The 22222-nt window shown below is 36.2% G+C and overlaps 1 protein-coding gene across 1 annotated transcript in view; it reads right to left on the bottom strand.

The window, feature by feature from the left end:
- LOC148948318 (uncharacterized) overlaps positions 1-18763 on the bottom strand; it is a 135672-nt gene extending 116909 nt beyond the window's left edge. The window contains exons 1-3 of the mRNA XM_089094886.1: positions 18613-18763; positions 6355-6472; positions 2867-3114 (exon numbers count right to left, since the gene is read on the bottom strand). Coding sequence (XP_088951012.1) covers positions 2867-3114; positions 6355-6472; positions 18613-18630 — 384 coding nt within the window. The 5' untranslated portion in view covers positions 18631-18763. The remainder of the gene's footprint in view (positions 1-2866; positions 3115-6354; positions 6473-18612) is intronic.
- Positions 18764-22222: the final 3459 nt, after the last annotated feature.

Raw genomic sequence — 22222 nt, 5'->3', positions numbered from 1 at the left:
ATCATCTAGTGATCTCTATATGTTCATTTATTCTTAGTCTAAGCCAGGGGCGTAATTTTCTATAGGGCAGGGGGAAAGGTAACTACCCCAATGGGCGAAGAGAAGGGGGCAGAGGGGGGCAGCTGCCCCCTAGAACTTCAGATTTAGCCTAAATATGGCTGAAAAATCAGGTGGTTGCAAAAGCAGTTGAAAAAGGTAGATGACTAAAAAAGCAGTTGATAAAAGGTAGATGGTTGAAAAAGCTGGAAATAAACAGCTGGAATGGCAGAGTAAAAGTCAAACAAGAAGCAATTATCCATAATGTCTTGGGAAGATTTAGCTCTAATCCAAGAAGATTGATTAATGCTGAAGCTTATTAAAGATTTATGATTTTTGGTGATTAATTATTATTAAGATTTCATAGGTATGATAAAACTTGCTAGCAATATAAGGTTTTATGAACTGTCAATATAACTTCAGCCCCCTGTCCTTCATCACATAATCGGCTGCCCCCTCCCCCTAGAGAAGAGGCTACGTACGCCCATGCCTACCCCCCAGACGCCAATCTCCCCCAAGCTAAAATTTAGTGTCTTAAAAAATCTTGTCAAAACTAAGATAGGCCTACATAATTTAAGGATCCACAGGAACAACAGTTTTCTTTAGTACACAATTGCTATTGTGGTACTATATGGCTCATTTTTGCTTGGTCATTTTCACCTGACTGGGAAAATTGGCTCCGAATTTGTGCCACCCCCTCCAGGATTTTGACGAAATTACACCATTGATCTAAGCGATATGGTACTGGTAACGCTAACTTTCGAACCAATTCTGAACCCTCAAAATCTACGCTGAGCCCTCAAAATCTTTAAATATATAAATTCGATTAATAACATTTTCACTTAGAACGCTTAAATTATCTGAACCCTTAAAATAGTCAAGTATAAATTCAATTAATAACATTTTTACCAAGAACACATGAATTATCTGAATAACCTAACTTTCTCATATTTTACAATCCTTTTCAAAGGAGTATGGAGCTCGAAAAAGGTTAAGTAGCCTGCTCTATAAAATTTGTCGAAGACCAAAACTCTAGCCATAATTTCACAAAGCATATTGCCTGCAAGCTCACAAAATATACATTGCCTGCAAGTTTAGCCGTACCCAGGATTTTTTTGGAGGGGGGAGTATAAAAAACCCTAAAAAAACGCATAAAAAATTTGTTTATATCCATTTTTGTTACGTTATAACGTGTCAGAAAAACAAATCGGGGGGGGGGCTCAACCCCCCCCCCCTGGGTACGGCCTTGAGTTCAGGGGACTTGTTGGTCATCTGTCAATCCTATGACAAGGTATTCCACCTTTAGACTACAAGTGGCCAACCCTATTAGGCTCAGGTTTCACTTGTTCACTGCCTGTGAGTCCAAGCAAATTCAGTCCCAGATTTCGCATACAAGTCCACTGGACATTGTCAGTCACGCGTCAACTCAAAATCAGTCCACTCTCTTATCCCTTATTGCTATGACTATCTTATCCTTAGTTCTGACCTAGGAATTTTGATACGAGGGACGTTCAATAAGCTCGTAGAACGGAACACTTAGAAATGACGAAATAAGTTCTAACCCTGCATGCATGCTTATCTATGTAAATGATATTCACAGCCTGAAAACTATTCATTTTGCTTTGTCCTTTCAGGTATAAGAAGACTCCTAAGTCGTTGAATCACTGTAGAAATGGATTCGACACTGATCGAGTACATAGAAGTGATCAAATTCCTTGTCAAAGAAGGTTCTTCGGCTAGACAAATCGCAGATCGGTTGGCCAAGGTGTACCAGCAAGATGCTCCCAAGTATTCCATGGTGGCCAAATGGGCCGCAGAGTTCAAGCAGGGCCGTCAATCCCTGGAAGACGACCCAAGGTCCGGTCGACCTTTGGAAGTGACGACCCCGGAGAACTTTCGAATTCTGGATATCGGATAAACCGAAAACAGGAGTCTAATGAAAAAATAAATCAGTAAAATCATATTTTCCTTGAAAAGGTTAAATGAGCATGCATTTTTTGCCCCTAAGTGATAACTTAAGGCGTACTTTGAGTGTACGAATACTTATGTGTGGTATTGCACATAAACACATCTCCTTCTAAGGGGAGATCTGAGTTTTTCTGGGCTGGGGGGGGGGCTTGTCTTGAGCTCAAAGGTATGTAACTTTTGGCCATAGACTTCTAATTTATATGATAGTTTCTTTGGATCAAACTTGGGGAGGGGGATTTACTTCTCACCTTACCTTAATTTACATGAATATATCTAACTTAAGCTAAGAATTGGCAATAAGGAGTGACATTCCTCCCACTATATTGGAATTGGATGACAGCATTTTCCGATATCCAGAACTTTTGAACGTCCCTCGTATGTATGGATGATAGATAGACTTATCTATCAAAAAATGAAATAACATCATTTTTATACAATCCTAAAAAGGGCTTATCCCGGATTTGCCTCTGAATCACTCGGACTACCTGTCTTGGCCTTTTCTACAATTAGCCATGTCTTGATGCCTGCGAAATACTTGATTTTAATTCATTTTGAATTGAAAATCAAGTATTTTGCAGGCATCAAGACATGACTAATTGTAGAAAAAGCCAAGACAGATAATCCGAGTGATTGAGAGGCAACGAGTAGGTAACGAGGCATTAACTAATGCTACAAATCAGGGGCATCAATCCACGAAAATGTACGGGGAGAAGGAGGGAGGATTAGCATCCTCACTGTGAATCATCCCACCTATTGCCCTATTCTCTCTCTTCAAAATTTATATTTCATTTTGTGAAGTTAGGAGAGTCAACCCACCCTGGCTCACCATTAATTGCCGTCCCTGACAAACAAATCTACTTACTGATATTGTTGGCGATACAAATATGTCTCTTATATCCCGTCTTCCTTTCCCTTTTAACTTTCTTTTCCTGTGCCTTACTGTGGCATTCAAGGTCATCACCCTTCTTTTTACTGCTTCTGCTTGATGGCTTGGCAAACGTCTAACAGCCGCTTTAAGGCTTTCTTCACTCACTTCTTTTCCCTTCAAAAATGGCACAGTTAGATGGCTCAGCCCAGCTTGATCTAGCCACTCTGCCTCCTCTTCGCCATCTGCACAAACAGATTAAGAATTTATAACTCAGACTTGAAAATGCCACAATGGCATGTAAATCTAAGTTTATGAAAATACCACATAAGATCTTAGGAATTACCGCTGCCGACATATTCAAAATGCTAATTAATATTTATAATTATCTTTCACAACTTCCTTGAATATAAATTGAGAAGTATTTGAAAAATATAAAACACATCCACCACTCTCCCTCTCCATTAAATTAGTTAGTACAAAAGTTTAGAGGGGACAATAAATCACCCATGAATTTAAATTTTCTGCCCTTGCTGCGTTTTGAAAAAATACCTATTTGTGGTAATTCCGTTGAAAAAAAACGGAAAATGTGAAACTCCCCCCAGTAATTTAGAAAAATACATTTTTTGGTATTTTCACCCAAAAAAGCAAAAAAGCGAAATTTCCTCTTCTAGATTTTGAAAAATACTTTCTTTTATATATAACTAAAAATAACCGAAGGAACCTTCACTACCCTTCCTAACAGTTTTGTGAGTTGGTGCCTTTGCCAAGAGGGCTTTATTTTACTACTATACGTTTCGTTGAACTGTAGGCCTGCTGGAGTTTTTTTTAGACAGGTCCGTATCTTTCTAGGGTGGCTTTATGCCCCTAACACCCACCGAGTTGCACCTTCCTTCCGAAGATCCTAAGCTATGGCGATGGCATTGGTTTCGGCCCTTTAGATCGAGCACCGTTGATAATGAACAAGGCATAATTTTAACCGCAATAATGCATATTTCATTGAATAATAGGAGTATTTAGTAAAGAAGAAAAACATGCCAGGAAACAACAATTAAAATTAAAAATACTGCTTAGTTTACTATTCAATTACAAAGTAATTACTTTGCTCATTTCCAGTTTATTACTATAATATTTGTCTTTGTTTTTGTTTTTTGCTAAGAAAGGTCATACATAATTTGAAGGTGTTAAAATTTATGAGGAGAGTTGAAATTGTGCAATTGGAAAAGGTTGTAAATTTCCTGACAAAGAACAGGCTGCTACATTACTATAAACATGTACACAATTCATTGAAGTACCTGATGACGTAACTAGTGAAAGGTTGCTTATGCCTGGACTTCTAAAATATTAATTACTTCCAGCATCAATGAAGAATTGCAGCCACAGTTCTTCTTTATGATTTAGCCAGTTATCAGCGTTTGAAAACAATGTTTACACATCATTTTGGGGCACCAATAATATGCAGGAGTGCCAATAGTCTTTATGATTTGAAAATTTTTGAAGCAGATGTCGGGAAATTGCTTCTACCCAAAGAGTATTCCACATGGCAATAGATGACCATAGATGACAATAGATGACAATTCATTGTGGCATGTGGTGATGCTCCTTGTGAAAACGTTCTCATTCCTGGATTTTGAAGTCTTGAGAGAGTTTCAGCAGTAATGACGACTTGCAAACACAGTGTTTTTGCATAATTTAGCCAGAGTTGCCACCTATAGCACAAAACTGCTATTTTAGCACTATTTCATTATGTGTAGCACTGTAGAATGTGCTCATTGTTACCACCTGTAGCACAAAAGTGCTATTTTAGCACTATTGCGTTCAATTTTTTGACTGTTGCACCGAACATCGCTGTGTAGCACGCAAATTTGGGTAATTGCAGCATTTTGAGAACTGACCGTGGTGACAACCTTTGATTTAGCTAGTCAATCTTATGCTCTGACGAGCTATGAACAAGAAAGAGAAAAAATGTTCAGATATCGTTACAGAATTTCAGCAATATTGCTGAAGCGCAGTCAGTCCTTATAAAAGATGACTGAAGTAGGTATTTGGTCTTTGGGAATTCTTTCTGCTGAAAGAGCGTTCTACATGGCAACAGATAACAAAATAGACGATGCATTGATCTATTTGATGATTTAACTACTCAAAGAGTCCTAATGTCTTGACAAACCTGAAGCATCAATGAAGACTTACAGCCATAGTAATTTTCCATGACTTATCCAGTCATTTTTGCCTTTTGGTCACCTCCGGAAAGCAAATAAAACAATTTTCGGACATCATTTCAGGATACCAATAATAATGTTGAAGTGTAGCAAGTCTTTATATTTCGAAGAAGTTTGAAGCTGGTCTTCCGGAATTACTTCTATTGAAATAGCATTCCACATAGTAGTAGATGACCATATGGACAATTAAAGCAGTATCTAATTTTCTTCTGGACAAGCATACTAGGCTGTATCACTCTTGTATATTTGTCCTGGGATTCGGCAGTCGAAAACCGGTAAAGTCTGTCCCTACCGCCTGCAGATACTTGGTGGCATCTCAGCCTTTTTTTTAAGACGGAACATTTTTGACTGCGCTATATGACTCACGTTGTCAATATTAGGAGAAGCCCATTGCCAGTTCAGTGTAGACACTAGCACTAGACAGTGGACAACCGTGTCCTTCGTAATCATAGGCCCTCTAGCAGTCACTCAATACTCTTATTAATGGGGAATCTGTCTGAAAAATTCACAAAGAGTTTCAAATGAATGATGTAGCTCCTGGCTCCCATGGCTTGAAGTCGGCCAACATTTTCAATTCTGGAAAAAAATAGTGAAGAAATATGATTCGTTAAATTTTTAGCTTAAGAAATCTAATTAATAATTGTAATCTTTCATTATCTATGAGGCATACGCAAGAAAAATGAGGTTTTTAATATTTTAAAATGAAGCTTGATTCTTTAATTTTTGGGATAAATCTATATTCTACAATTTTGCATGAAATTCCTAAGAGAATGTATTTTGTCGTGTTTTTCTTTTTTTTCAATAAAACTAAAATTTGGAGAATTTTTCTTACCTTTTCTATTGACCGATAGTATCAATATTTTCATATGTAAAAACCATCACTTCAGTAGCAAACTAGTAAATGCTTAAATTTACCCCCCCCCCAAAAAAAAACCCCAAACAATGAAAGGAAATTTAATGACATTTCGTTGTGTTACACTGTTGATTTTCTCGTCACATATGTTCTTGTAAATACACATTTTTAAATGTTTTTCTGCGTAATCAGCCTACGCTTGTCTTGACAAACTTTGTGCTCGGCAGGCTAAAATGGAGAAAGTGGTATACGGGGCGACTAGGCTCACATTAAAACAGCGCATTGTCAATAAGGACCGTTTCCGAAAAAAAGTCGGAATACGTTTACTTTTTCCAAAACAATTTTACGCTAGTCCAAAAAAGAAACTCTCTCTTATTTTATTATGTCTAAGAGTTAAAGTCAGGGAAACATACCTGGCTTATCTTCGTCATTTGATTCCACTTTATGAGAAACATTTTGAAACTCACAGAAATAGTCCGAGAAATCAATTGCATTCAAACTCCGAAACGAAGCCATCATGAAATTGTCATTCTAAAAATATAACGATAATTAGATTTTCACTAAGCCTCAGAATTATTAAGGAGACTCAAAACCTTAAAAGCATTTTACGAGCCTCAGGGCCCGTTAGCAAATTCTCCAAGAGGGCTCGGTACCATCGACATTGAGAGCTATTGAGAATCTATACTGTGACTACAAAATTTTATTGAAAATTAAATTAGATTTTACGTCCCTTGTGTCAGTAAGGTTTTTGATCAAATCGGGTAGCACAACGGGGAACTTCCGAAGCAGCCAAAATACTAACATGATATTTCCTTTGAGTTGATTTTTCTCAGGTATTTTGAAACATTTTTAGAAAATGCCCTTTCTTGAACTTTAAACAGAAAATTCTCCTCTGTTTCATCGAAAAAACCAAATTCACACTTTTTAATGATGCAAATTGTCCCGAAACTGAATATTTCCATCTCCTGGACAAAACGAGAGAAGTTAAAGGGTTTTTCAAAGATTTCTGAGAAAGTGGGTTATGACTTTTAGTTTTCTGTCTTTATTCAGATCTCTTATCAAAGTTCTCCAATTTATAACAAGACGGCTTAATCAATTCTAAATATTATGGCCACGTAAACTAAACAAGTTTATAATGGACAAGATAGGGTGATCCTTTAAGGTGCCGAATCCCTTAATAGTGAGATATCGTACCAAAGAGAAAAATATGCTTCGATTGGCTTGAATTATATCATTACCCAGTTTATTGATAATAATAATAATAATAAGATGTATATCCCATTTTTTAAATAAAATTCAATAAAAGGAGCACCGTTTAAAGACTCACAGGTCTGTGTTTCTGTCTAATCTGTGGCAAATATGAAAAGGAACAATTTTTCAACTTCTTCAATAAGAGCTACACGGCGGGCCGTTACGCAAAATTTTTTTCAGAAGGGGGACAGAACAATAATTTTTTCTTGTAATTTTAATGACAAAAAAACATCAGGTATAAAGGGAATTGTAGCGTAAATAAATAAAGATTATTTACAGATCACCATAATATACCAAAAAAAATCCCCCGGCAGAGATAATGTAGCTCGTAAGGCTGAGAATAAAATCCTGAATGAAATCAATAGCACTCCTACTATAAAAAAAATTACAAAAATGAAATTCATCCTTTGTAAATCAACCCCGAAGACTAAATCCCATTCATCTTAACCTCATTCAACTCAGCCAAATTCAAACAGAACCGGGTGCACCTCCGCCCCCATTCACGTCAACCTTCATTTGATCAACCTTTATTTAGTTCAATTCCATCTAGCAGAACCTCAGTCAAGTCAACCCAATTCAACTAAACTCCATTCAACTCAATCACCATTTAAATCGACCCTATTCAATTACCCCCGGTGTCATCTAACTCTAATCTTTTTAGGTTCAAAAAGAAGTCTTCTATATAGATATATTCATATCTATTGAAGAAAGACAAGTTTTTTTTTCAAATGAAAGTAAAAAGTTAAAGAGTTGAATTTTTGTCCCACTGAGCCCTCTCTTGACAATTTACGACCACTTCTGTTCTAACTCATTTTTTTTGGGGGGGGGGGTATATCTGCCGTCATGTGGTAAGTTAACTTTCCTATTACATTTTTAATTTTGTGAACATGTCTTCTATATCGACTTGACATCTTTTTAATTGTTCTTTAGCTGACCAATTTTTTTTTCTGTGCATAGTGTACTTGCATCTCTACCAGATATTTGTAGCTATTTATTAATAAATTGTTATTAATTTGGTACTAACTATAAACTATAGAAATTTTCAACTATTTGTTAACTATATTAGTAGTAATAAATGAACTTGAATTGGATCATATGATCACACCCAGTAAAAAAACAAAAACAACAAGCAAACAAATAAACATCCATTCATGACTAGCTTGCGCAGAGAAGATTCAGCTTTCAGTTTTTGTGCATACATAAACCTTTTGTTATTGGGTTCTTGGAACATTAAATTTGATAATACAATTATGGAAAAACAGAGGGACTATGTCTAAAAAATCGTGTAACGCATAAGCTGTCGTTCTTTTTAGTCGCTTAAAATTTCACATAGGAGAGCCAATTAAATGGAATTTAATATTTCTTTCATTTTACTGGCTCTTGGCACAAAAGAGAGCCAATTAAGTTCTAAAATGTCATGAAATTAGTCTCTCCAAAAGCATTCCTTTCTTACATACTACTACTACTAACTACTCACTGCAGCACCAAGTCCACTGAGGCCAAAACAGCCACGCACGCTCCTCTTCCATCCCGATCTATTCAAAGCCTTCCTCTTTAAACCCTCCCAAAAAGCAGGTCGTCCCCTATTGGGGTGGGTGGAAATCGTTGGAAATATTTAGGGGAAACTTGCAACTTTAATCTTTATGAACTTTACATATGTCGAAACACCCTGAAAAGCAGCTTTCTTATACTTTGGAATATTTCAAAACGAGATCTAAGCTATTCTCACCCTATGAAAGTAACTGGCTGGTTGTCAAACCGTTTTTCTCGAACCCTTTGTTGGTGTGTAAGGTGTATGGCACCAGGTAACAGGAAAGAACATTTTTCAGGAATTTGGGATTCATGAAAACATAAAAAAAGAAATCCAATAACCATTTTAGAAAATTACTGGGGATTAGTAGTCATATTTTTGGAATTTCGTCTCTGAGAGTGGATCCCCTCTCCTATCTAGACGCGTGTTTTCTTCACACTTAATATTTTATTACATCTTCTGTGTATTTTTTTCTTTATATTTTCTTTAAAATCTGTATAAAAAAAAATAATTCCGATATTCTGGTCTTAGGCTTCCGCTGTCAAATTTCTCGGTTAATTTTGTCGATTTGGTTCATTTGGCGTCAAGTTTTAATTTGACGCTTTTTCACTTATTCGGTCAGAAAAATGATCCGTTGTTTTCACGAATAATTGAATATTTTTTCGGATGAGTAAACTAATTTTCTTTCAAGTGCTCCCACTTTATGCTTTCTTTGTTGGTTAATTGGTCCAGTTGCGACAAACTTATAGTACAATAGTAATTTAACCTGCTTTCACAGACCATAAGATCAGCAAATTACCTCAAGTCAAAGACCTTGCATTTTTTAATGTTGTGTTAAACTGTAAAAAGTCTAAGATTTTGCGATTTTTTGTCAAAATATAATATTATTTTAGTTTTGTACAAGAAAACGAAGAACGAAATGAAGATGAAAAAGGCAAAAAATATAGAAAATCGCAAAGATAATCTTCAGTCTGAAAACGAAAAAAAAAATATGAAAATGAAACATATATTAAAGTTTTCAGGCTACTATATCAACCCTTTCTTCATTTCTAAGGCTTAGGAGATTGTATTGATGACATCAAAATTTTGAAAAAAAAACACATTTTACCTTAGTTTTGGGTTTTCGATCTCTTTTTCATTGACATAGCGTTTGAAATGCAATTCCTATTGTTTCAGTATGATTTTAAGCCATATAATTTTTTTCCTAATTTTAAGAAATAGATTTATGATTTTTTTTTAAACCGTTAAAGTCAGGATTAAGCAAAGTTAGGAGGCTCAAACACTTTCCTTGGGCCTCATTTGAGTAGTAGATGCATTTCTCAAGGTTTCACGTTCATAATAGAAAGACTGTAAAAGGTCATCAAAGGTCAATGCCCTAAACAGAGGGAAAGGTGGAGGTGCGTACTTCAAAACACATTCCCAAAGGACCATTGAGTCTCTGGATCTATTCAAGAGAGTTTTATTCACCCAACTCAACAATTTTTTAAAGATAAAAAAGCCTCTAATCTAGAATTTTACCAAAATAATGAGCTCCTCCTGGGCCATCTGTTGCAAATAGGACTTCATAACGATGTTTCGTAAAAGCCACTAATCTAGAATTAGCCCCTAGCCCCTTATGAAGATAAAAAAAAGCCACTGATCTAGAATTTTACCAAAACAATTAGTTCCTCCTTGGCTATCTGTTGCGAATAGGGTTTCATAATGATGTTTCGTAAAAGCCCCTAATTTAGAATTAGCCCCTAGCCCCTAATCTAGAATTTTACCAAAATAATTAGTTTCTCCTGGGCCATCTGTTGCGAATAGGGCTTCATAATGATGTTTCGTAAAACCCCCTGCTCTAGAATTAGCCCCTAGCCCCTAATCTAGAATTTTACCAAAATAAATAGTTCCTCCTGGATCATCTGTTGCGAATAGGGCTTCATAATGATGTTTCGTGAGAATATATTTAGCTGATGGGCTCCTTCTTTCATCAACCCTGCAGAAGTCAGATCGAATCCTGGGCCCAGCTTCGCCAGACTGATATCAATCCATGTACTACCACAGAGGAGAGCCAGGTAAGAATGAAAATTAAATCATAGTAGAATTAAGGACTCCAAATGACTCCTACTTTGATACTCGATCCATTTAATTTAACAACCAGCTTCAGTGGGCTACTTTTTTTTTTACAAATACTTTAACATTAAACTTGCCAAAACTGTATGGTGTTGGGCGGGAATCTTTATAATGATTTATTATGCGCTATTGGCATAACATCTAATTTTCAGTGTTTCCGAATATCACTCAACTACCAACTACTCCCACTCACCCTCATCTAACCCATCCCTAGTACTTCTGATCTTTCTCTGTCGCTAAAGAAAAATGCCACCCCTAAATGGGCAAAGTGACCGAGTGAAAATGTGATGGCTGATTTCAAATTAATGTTCTTGCATACAAAAAAAAACAACGAAAAAAACTTGTGTTAATTAGGAGTAAAAAAAAACTGTAATGCCAAATGCCGTTTCAAATTGCCACAATTGCCACACTTCAATTGCCACACTTGCCACACTTCAGCTCTCCTTGCCAACCAACATTTTGACATTTAGGAAAAAAGTTGAGATATTCGGACAGGTGTACACTCTTCTTTGTTTTTTTTTTCCATACATCCCAAAATTAACACATCACCTTATACGTGTCATCTGAATAATTATCGCCGTTCTCCAATAATAACTCCTGTTGTGATATGCTACTTGTGACAACTAGGAGTATTATCATGATTATGACAATGCGAACCCTTCAGCTCTCCTTTGCAACCAAAATTTTGAAATTTAGGAAAAAAGTTTAGACATTTGGACGTGTTGTCTGAATAGTTGCCGGTGTTATCCCCCCCCCCCGAAAAAAAACCGTAGAAAATAAGGCTTTCTAAATTTGAGAATTTTATTTGAATTTTTTTTTTTATTTCCGCTTTTTTAATTTTTTTTAATTTTGGTACTTGTGAATTATGCACCACTCACTCAAGTTTACGTTGTATGAAATTCGAGAACACAACGGTTTTTTCGTTAGTTTCTTCGTTGCTTAGAAATAAATTCGGACTATAGATTCGCACATTAGGGAGGGGGGGGGGGTATAGCGGGTTTGCATGGAAAATGTATTTGGTACAATTATTATACATATTAGATAGAATGATAGGTAAGTGTATTTTAAAGCCAAATATACGGCCATGAACACATTAAAATAACATAAATGAAAGGTACAAATAATATAAACTTTGATCAACGATCATCATAAAAAACTTAAATGAAACACTACATTAACCTAACAATAGTACTTAATATTTGGAAAAACGGTCATTGAAAAAAAAAACTTGGAAAAAACACTTAAATGAAACATTACATTTAATTTATACTGGGATTTTTTTTTTAGGTAACAAAATTTCCAGATACCTCGCTATTCTTCTGTAATTTTTTAGTGGTCGCTCTTTACGCTAAAGTTTTTTTTTGTTTAAAAAAATAGAGTTGTGAGACAGAGTCAAACTTTAGCGTAAAGAGCAAGGCGTTGAGGAGGGGACAGCCCCTTTCATATACGGAATAATTTCTGTTCGTTTTAAGTTTGAATGTCGCTTACTTTCAGTTAAAAAAACTTGTTTTTTTTATTTAATTTTTGAATTTTTTTAATTACTGCAGGTTTTGATCTTGGCTCACCGTACATGAATAACTAAAACGAAATTTGCATATTAATTTTACATTTTTATTGCTTTTTTGAAATTTTGATCGGACGATTTTGAGAAAAGGGGGCGGAAGAGGGGCCTAGTTGCCGTCCAACTTTTTTAATTACTTAGAAAGGGTACTAGAACCTTTAAATTGATTTATGAACGTTTTTATCAATAATAAATATACGTAACTTACGTATTAACTTACGTAACGAACTTCAATATTCGTACATTTTTAATTACGTATATTAGGGGGTTCGCCCCCTAGTCAATACCTTGCTCTTCACGCTGAAGTTCGATTTTTTTTTCCAATTGTCTAAGAATGACCCTTTAATCCCAAAGGCCGTTTAATTAGAATAAATAGCTCTAATGAAAGTACTAAAAAAACCTTAGCGTAAAAAGTGAGGTATTGACTAGGGGTTTAACCCCCTCATATACGTAATAATTTCTGTTCGCTTTAAGTTTTGATTTTGCTCCTTACTTTCAGCTGAAAAAACTCGTTTTTTTTATTTAATTTCTGATCGTTTTTAAATAATGCTGGGAAATCCGGCACTTCCTTCACAGCAATGTCCATTCCCCCATGAAAACTTCCTCCGTAGAAAGATCCTCCCACGTAACGTCCGACCCTCCCACTACCAGAAAAATCCCCCCTGAAAACGTCTGTATACTTCCCAATAACCAATACTATATGTAAACATTGGGCAAAGTTCATAACTTGCAGCCCTTCCCCCGGGGACTGCGGGGGATTGAGTCATCCTCAAAGTAATAGTTATTATATTTATATTTATAGCTCTATGTTGCTCTATGTACTTTTTCTGCATGCAGACCATGGTCAGCATTGCGCAGGTATCCATCTCCTGATTCAATGCCTTCAGCCGGGAGTGCAACGCGTGGTTGGTGGCAAATCATCCGACGTTTCTCGTGCTCCCCCCCCCAGATTTCTTTAGGTACCCATTTAGAGCTGGACGACTCGACTCTGGCTGAGCTTACAGAGTCACACCATTGACGCCAGTTCCAAACCACAGTTCATATAATTATCCAGTATGATCATTCTCTATCTCACCCATTATAAAAACCCGGACCGGGGTGCGAGTGCTCCGCAGAACGTTTTTGCAGATATAAACATAAGCGGCATCAGATCTTTTCATGGGTAGACAAGTCAGACTGTGATCTAATCGGAAACAAGTGGAAACCCGCTATTACGAATAATGCACTTTGTTGGAAACAATCGGAAACAGACTAACCCGCATTCCCGCTAATGCAGAAATAAGTGGGAGGAGCTTTTTGTTCGCACCGAGAACGAAGACCAGAAATGATCTGCGATAAGCTTACTGGATAATTATATGAACTGTGTTCCAAACCAAATAACCAGGAACGCCAGGACTCGAACCCCTGACCTCAGGATTTCAAGCCCAGAGCGCTAACCACTCGGCTAGGGGGGACAGGTTTGCTAGAAACCTGAAAAAAAGAAAACCCTTCAGCCCTGTGTAGGTCAAATTTTTCTAACAAACTTTAAGAACAAACCAGCAGAGCTTGACTCTGCATTGATATTGAGAATAAAGGCTATTTTTTCTCCATTTATTGTTGCTTATAGGGCCTCTGAAAGCTCTGTAGCTCTGAAAGCTCTGTAAATACATTTATAAAATCCAGTACAAATCACAGAGCCAAAATAGATATTTTGTCTTTTTAGATTTTATTGTTAATAAAATAGCCAAGAATGATGGTTCAAAAAGCTATAGCCCCCCTCCCAATTCTTTTTTTTAATTTCCTCAGCTGTAATCAAGCTGCAGTGATTTTTAGATTGGATGTTTTTCTTTTTAGTAATGCATACATTCTGTCATACGGTTACATCTTAGCAAAGTAAAGCAAAAAGGTTTAATCACTTTTTGATGTTCAATCATATATTTTCTAAAAATAATTCGAGGATCTGAATTCCACCTTGCAGCTATGAATTGTGGAAAATTAGGTGAAAATTTAAGAAGAAGCTTGGAGACTTTTACCAATTTTTATAAGCAATTTTCTTCATATTTGCCAAGTAGCTATAGAGCTTTCGGCGACAGTACCTGCATCAATAAGTGGGCAAAAAGGCAATAAGGGGCAAAAAGGTTTAATCACTTTTTGATGTTCAATCATATATTTTCTAAAAATAATTCGAGGATCTGAATTCCACCTTGCAGCTATGAATTGTGGAAAATTAGGTGAAAATTTAAGAAGAAGCTTGGAGACTTTTACCGATTTTTATAAGCAATTTTCTTCATATTTGCCAAGTAGCTATAGAGCTTTCGGCGACAGTACCTGCATCAATAAGTGGAAGAAAATTAGCTTTCCTTCTCTATACTAATATTATTTGAAAAAAACTACGTTTTCAAAAGAGTTAAAGAGGCTGAGTCACAAGTTCGAACCTTAAAACGTACAGGGATTAGGAGGTGACGTTGGGGGGCTGCCGTCCCCCAAACCCCTGCTTCCGTATATGAAAGGGGCTGTGCCCTCCTCAACACCTCGCTCTTTAAGCTAAAGTTTGACTTTCTCACAACTCTTTTTTTTAAACAATAAAAACTTTAGCGTAAAGAGCGAGGCGTTGAGGAGGGCACAGCCCTTTCATATACAGAAGCGGTGGTTTGGGGGCGGCAGCCCCAACTGCACCTCCTAATCCCTGTACGTTTTAAGGTTCGAACTTGTGACTCAGCCTCTTTAACTCTTTAGAAAACGTAGTTTTTTTCAAATAATTTCTGCACTTTTTTGTACAGTTTATAACTTATTATTGCTTGACTAACTATTAGCTGATCTTTTGAGGAGTTAAAAATGGGGGGCTGCCGCCTCCCAAACCCCCCGCTTTTGAAGATTCTTGTGTTAAGGCTTTTAATTCCGGAATACTCAAATCAAATGCACAGTAAGATTTTTATCAGCCGCCCCAGGCCCCATGTTATCAAAGCAGTGGAGACTTACCTGTAACCTGAAGGCCGACTGTGATATTCTTCTGGAGACGCCTTTTGAGCCGAAGGATTTAATAGATTGGATTTAAAAAAGAAACTGAGTTCCTTTTTTAAACTTTAAATTCAATATATAAAAAAATTTCTCTGACGGAGAATCGAACTCGAATGTTCCGCCTGACAGTCAGGAATAGCGACAACTGTACTACAGAGACATTACATTATTTTTATTCTGTGCGATGTATTTTTGACGCAAGCAAATCCCCACAAAACTTGATATTTGGTTTTTGGAAAACAGGGAAGGAGTGATCGGATTGAGCTGAAATTTTAAAAATAAGCTCCCAGGCCCCAGGAAAGCTTATCCTCTAGATTTCAGCCGGATCAGACAACGTTAAAGGGGGGCTGTGGTGGGAAAAATTAACATTGGGTCTTATGGGAAAACGAGGTTTTTCGTAAATGTAAATTCGGGGGATAATTTTTCGGTCTGAAAATATCAAAAGGCCCTAACAGGTCGAATTCCGCTTCGAATGAGTCCTCATTCACTCGGATCTGTAGCCATCTGTAGCCTGTAGGCGTGGCTAATAAAAAAAAGAGAAATGAACGTAAAGTGGTTATATTTGTTTTTTGGAAAACAGGGACGGAGTAATTAGATTGTTCTGAAATTTTGAAGATAAGATTTCGAGCCATAGGAATGCTCAACCACTAAATTCCAGCCCAATCAGACAACGTTAAAGAGGGGCTGTGGTCGGAGGGTCGAAACTTCCGGCCCACTTTTACCCATGAAGATAAAGTCGGAGGGGGGTGAAATTTTGCACGTTTCTTAGTTGGAGCTTGGGCTACAAAATGCGGTCACCGCTGTCTCTCTGCGACCGCTAGGACTCGTTTAACATTGTGGTGGGTCGCCTCTTTATAGGGGCACAAGTGTGCCTCCTTGATGGAATCAAGCTGCTCTCTTAGGCTGTTCTACTGGTTTGTTGGACATGGAAAAAATGAAAATCTTTCTGCCGAGTGTAAGTTACGTTTTCTAACATACGAAGTAGAGCTTGATTATGAATTGATCAAGATCGTATGCAAGATTTTTTTTTCGAGACGGGTTATTTTTGTTATGGGGGGGAGGGAGTTATCAAAAAATAAATAACAAAACCCAAAACAAATTTGTTTGCATACATTTTGTTACTTTTGTACGAGTCGGACAAAAAATTTGGGAAGGGGTTCAATCCCGGGAACCCTCAGGATACAGCCCTGGTATTGATATAGTGAACAAAAGCTAAATTATTTCCCTCTTTGTTGATGTAGGTAATATCACTTAAATCTTTATACTTATTTGGCAAGGCAAGAATTCCAAAAACCACTACAAGTCACGAAAGAAAATGGAATTTTCACCCATTTATATTTTACTTATATATAAATTAAATAATTAAGTGAATCATTATATAATTCACTTAAATATAATTAGCTATTATATTATACTAATATTAATTTATTTATATTAACTTATATATTTTCTGAATAGGTATTAAATCAAAATATGTAGGCTTTATTAAGTTTAGGCTGACCACTTAAAAGACATTTACATAAGAAAGATATGTCTTGGAATCCCTCCATCAAGGATATATTCTAATAAAACATGTTTTCAACTGATTAATGAAGATTTCTGGGGCATCAATTTACGAATATTCAGGTGAGGGAAGGGGGGTAATTTTGTTTTATTTTTTGATAATCTTCAATGAAAATACCAAAAAAAGGTATTTCTAATGAAAGTACCGAACATGGGTATTTTACAAAATCTAAACGGTGGCAATTCTCCATTTAATGATGCAGGTGCTGCGACGGAAAGCTCTATAATCCCTTGGCATATCAAAACTTGTAAAAAACGGCGTTAGTCAGGAAATCAAATGAAATTTCCACCTGTCAATATATTTTATTTTAAAATAAGTAGCCGAAAATAATGGCTCCAAAATATAATCCTAAAGTAAGGTGTTTCCTGTCATTTCTATAAATTTTCATGGTCTTTATATCTTAGGCAATCTAAAATTTTGTAAAAATATATAAAGGGTATCTGTTTATGTCACAAAAGGCAAGAAAAAAAAATGATACTTGTTTAGCTTCAAAAACTGTCACAAATGAAGAAATAAATCGGTGCTGTCTAAAGAGGGGGTTCCTTAGAAACTCAGGTTTCCGTATAACACCAGTGAATGGTGGCTCATAAGTTTGCCCAATGCAGGTGAAAGGAAAATTTTTCTTAGAAACATTTCTACATAACTTAGAATCATATATTCTTAGAATATACATTCATCCCAGAAAGATATAGGGCTGAGATCCTTCGTGCACTAAGGAGAGGGTGTCAATAAACATCCTCTCTTATATGTGACCTCTTATATGTACAAACAGCAGTCTTCATAGTACTTAGGAATTCTTATACGAGGGCTAGGAAAGGCATATTCCATTGAGGGGAGGGGAATAATACAAAACAAATTTCATTTGGGTTAAAAGCCTAGAATTGGGGCACACTGAGCAAAACCCCTATCATTTGAAATAGCTTACGCCTCATCAAATTGTGCAAAATGATCGGGTTGAAACCAAATATGCTCTGCCAAGGCTGAAACTAAAGTTTCCGGAAACTTGCTTAATTGTAGGATTTTTTCTATTGAATTTCGATGCTCAATAAATCTTTCAACAAATTTTTGGCGAGTCCTACCAATATAGAGCTTCCCACAAGAACACGGAATCTTATACACCCCACTTACTAAATTTCCCTGGGATAAATCCTTTCCAGAACTTGTTTACAGACGCCTTTTTTTGATGCAGGCGAAATATCCGCGTTGTTTTACATTTTTTGTCTTTTCTCTCCACTGGCCGCAGTCACGTTTTTTTTTTCATTGAGTTTTTTTTTCTCTGTTGGTTTTTTAAAAAAGAATGGCGCCTGACAACATGCATGGGGAATTTATATTTTGGGATATATTTTGCACTTTAGGGGGGAGGGGGCGGGTAAAGTACAGTGGAATAACTTCCAAAATTCGTTAACTACAATTTCCCTGCATATTACGAAGCAAGAATTTGTTTTTATGTTTTCTTCTCAATAGCCCCAATTCTAGACTCATGCCATTATTTGAATAAGAAGTGCACGGAAACTGAAGAAATGTTTTTTGTTTCGCTGGGGAGAGGGCACCAAAGCCAACCTGGATCTATCCCTGCTCTAATGGTCTGTGAATCTTGGGAAATAAATTTCGAAATAAAGTAATAATATAGATAAATAGGAATAAAAAAAACATACATCAGAAAGTGTACTCATTAAATACGTAAATACACAACGGTAATATGTCAGCACACTGTTTCTTATGTATGAAACTCCTTTATTAAATATGAAGTTATTAATTTGGTAAAAACCATTTAATCACAATGACATAATCGAACGTGATAGAACACAATTTATAGTTGAACTTACTCAGACACAACTGGAACTAACATACGTAGGAATGTCGCATCTCAGAAAGATAAGAAAGTGATAAGACCTTTAATACCGTACTTCTCAGAAGATTTTTGCGAAATTTTCCCCTTTATCGGAATGTGATTACTAATCAATTAGATTTAAAAAAAAGGTTACACATTTATTTACGTATATAAAAAGTAACAACCGAGGCCGTACCCAGGTGGGCTTAGGGGGTTTGACCCCCTCCCCCACCCCGAAGTGTTTGTCCGACTCGTAAAACCGTAACAAAAATGAATATAAACATATTTTCGATGGGTTTTTTAAAGTTTTTTGTAAATCTCTCACCCCACCGAAAAAAAATCCTGGATACGACCCTGGTAATGACTAGCATTTATGGACAGACTCAGTAAAATTTTGGTATTTTTAAGACATAATTATTTCTTGTTTGTTTGTATTTTAATATATATTGCTATGTTTATAATTTATCGAGAAAATAGGGTGTTCCTCGGCGCCAGACATAAGACATCTTTTTAAATGGCTGTCATATTTGTGTTCGTCTTGAGCAAGCTCTGAACATTTTTTTGGGAGGCAAATGCAAAATATATCGACACTATTCCTATGGAGACCCCGCAGATAGTTCATTCAGTTTTTATGGTGAAATGAAAAAATATTAAATTTAATATTCTCATATGTGGACATAGACCTTAAGCTTAGTGTCAGGGGAGGAGGTATCAGGTATTTTTCCAGGGCGAATAGGCGAAGCATATTTTCCGGAATATATTGTTTTTTTTTGTGTGGCTTTCAGACAAATATCGGATAAAGCGTCTAAACATTTATTTTCATTTTAGTACTTCTTTGGGTACGCTTCCTCAAACTAAATTCGATAATGTATTAGGAAACTTCACAAACCGAAAAAATTGGTAGCAAAGTGTATAAATACAGAACGACCTATGTTCTGCACAAAAAAGCACAATTTTAGCAGACAACGGTTGCACCCTCAGCTTTAAAACAATGATAAATAATAAAAGAGGAACATGATTTTAGTAATTTTGAAGTTTCCGTATGTCAATGGGCCTGGAGAAATAATCACAGCTTCTTTTGATTTGACAGTGTCCTCTCGATGTTAATATTGCCTAAGAGGACAACAGACACTTATTTGCATATTTTTGTGGATAGTAAGTCAGCATATCAAATAAAACGAAAGTCTCACTTTCACAGAATTTCATACCCAAGACCATGAGCACCGATCATGCAGAAACCACTTAATAAGGCATACTTTGCTATGCTTAGATTTATTTACAGATACCAAAGTAAAATTGAATTCAATACTGGGACATATACGAGAGAGAGGGAGTTATATCCCCCTATAATCCTAATTTCTTCCAAAAAAATTTGGCACTTCTTATTCATATTGTCTGATTATTTTTTTCATTACTCCCATGCCCTCCCCACTAAAACAAAATTCATGCGTATTTGCCTGATGCAATACACACATAAAGACATGTTTTGTTCTTGTCTTTTTCTGCTAAACTTAAACAGATGTTGAAATGTCGTTGGTCTTTTTTTTTTATTTTAATAAAAACTCTCTTTTTCTCAAGAACAGAGACAGGGCATGTTTAGGGTGATAACTAAAGATAAAATTATACGTTTAACTGAAATGAGATCAAACAATCCCTGATGACAAGATCCTGACATAGTACCACACAGTCCCATGGTACCACTTACCGTAATTTGGCAGCGTTTCTTGAATGACGATCAAGGCTGTACCCAGGATTTTTTTTCGGAGGAGGTTTTATTCAAAACAAATTTTTTTTTTGGGGGGGGGGGTACGCATAAAACATCAAAAACGCATACAAAATTTGTTTATATCCATTTTTGTTACGGTTTTACGAGTCAAAAAATCATTTCGGGAGGAACTCAAAGCCCCCTACCCCCCCTCTGGGTACGGCCTTGATGACGATCCATAGTTATTTATTTATTTTAGAAGAGAAATAAATAATGCTTGTTTGCTATGCTCTTTTATCTTTATCTAGTGGCAATGCGCATCCATCCAATTATTAACATTTCATAAATGTTGCTTGGAAATATTCAGAGATTCTTTTACTCTTAAAATAATGGATATATGGCAATCATGGACGTACGCATGGGGGTAATGATTCGGGGTCCAGGTTCACGGCGACTTACCATTCCCCTTAAAAATGGACGGCCAAATTGAGAATTTTAAAATTTTGAGAGGGGATAAATACTCCTCACCCAATCGGCATCCCTGTTGGTACCATTTTTTCAAACAATTATGAGTAATTACGTGTTATATCGACCACACTCAAGAAGTGAAGTATGGTTAATCATGATGAAATATACTATATAATATGATGTAATATGATGAAAATATAATATAATATTATATATAGGCTACTATATAATATAATATGATGAAAATACAATACTTTAGTAACAAAATTATGGAAACTACAACAGAGAATTATGGAAAGCAGGCCGCCCAGAACGCATTATATTAAATACCTAATCTAAACGACTCTATATATTTAATATTTAATGAAAATATACCTGCATAATAGTTTCTCTCACTCAGGCTGAGCTAATTCTGTCCGAGTACACAGAGAGAAACCGGTTTTACAACAGATCAAGAACAACAGTGTGACCGATATAGTACGTAAGTAATCATTTTTGATTCTAGGGGGTAGATAAGAACCCTGTTAGTTTTTTATGTTACGCAACATTAGTTGCTGTGCTACGTTAATAAGACTTCCAGAAATGAATCTGCCAAAACTAGGGCTCAAAACTAGGACTTAAGGCTCCTGCTTCAGGCACTTACACAGTGAGGGCGTGACTTTCGGACCTTACCGTTTTCTAAAAGTAAATGTTTATGATTGTTTCTATAAGTTCCGAGATTTTCCATCTAGCCTGTTTATTCTAGAATTAATAGGGTCATCAAAATCCCACCTTCTTAATGCCTGGATGTAGAACTAGGGCATGGACGAAGGTTCACCGATCTGCCTGTTTTTTTTTTTTTTTTTTTTTTTTAAATTGGCACTATGATTCAACTGTCAATAAGACAAGGGGAAAAAAATATTGCAAACCACTTAGATTGGCAAACGTTTTGGTTAAAGTTTATAAAAGGCAGAAATCGGGCAACAAAAAAGAAATATACTTTTAGATAATCAATGCGCTTTCCAAATATAACGATCACTACCATTACAATTGAGTCCTAGCCCTTTCCCCTAATGGTGCCAGATATAGCCCTAGGCCCAGATACAAAAGTTGCTGAAATTTTTCCCAAAATTGGCTTTATTTGGTAGTATCAGTCAACTGTTGACTATAAATACGCACAAAAAGATAATGGTGAACCCACGAAACAAACAAACTTTTGTATGTCACTTAGATCAGCATCTGGCCCCATTAAAGGGGGAGGGGGACTTGTATGCAATTATGA

Source organism: Artemia sp. Qi Xiang Cuo, chromosome 9 (genome assembly GCF_049724085.1).
Source record: "Artemia sp. Qi Xiang Cuo chromosome 9, ASM4972408v1, whole genome shotgun sequence".
NCBI classification, from domain to species: domain Eukaryota; kingdom Metazoa; phylum Arthropoda; class Branchiopoda; order Anostraca; family Artemiidae; genus Artemia; species Artemia sp. Qi Xiang Cuo.
The sequence above is the reverse complement of the archived record's forward strand: the minus strand, read 5'-3'. Positions and strand labels throughout refer to the sequence as shown.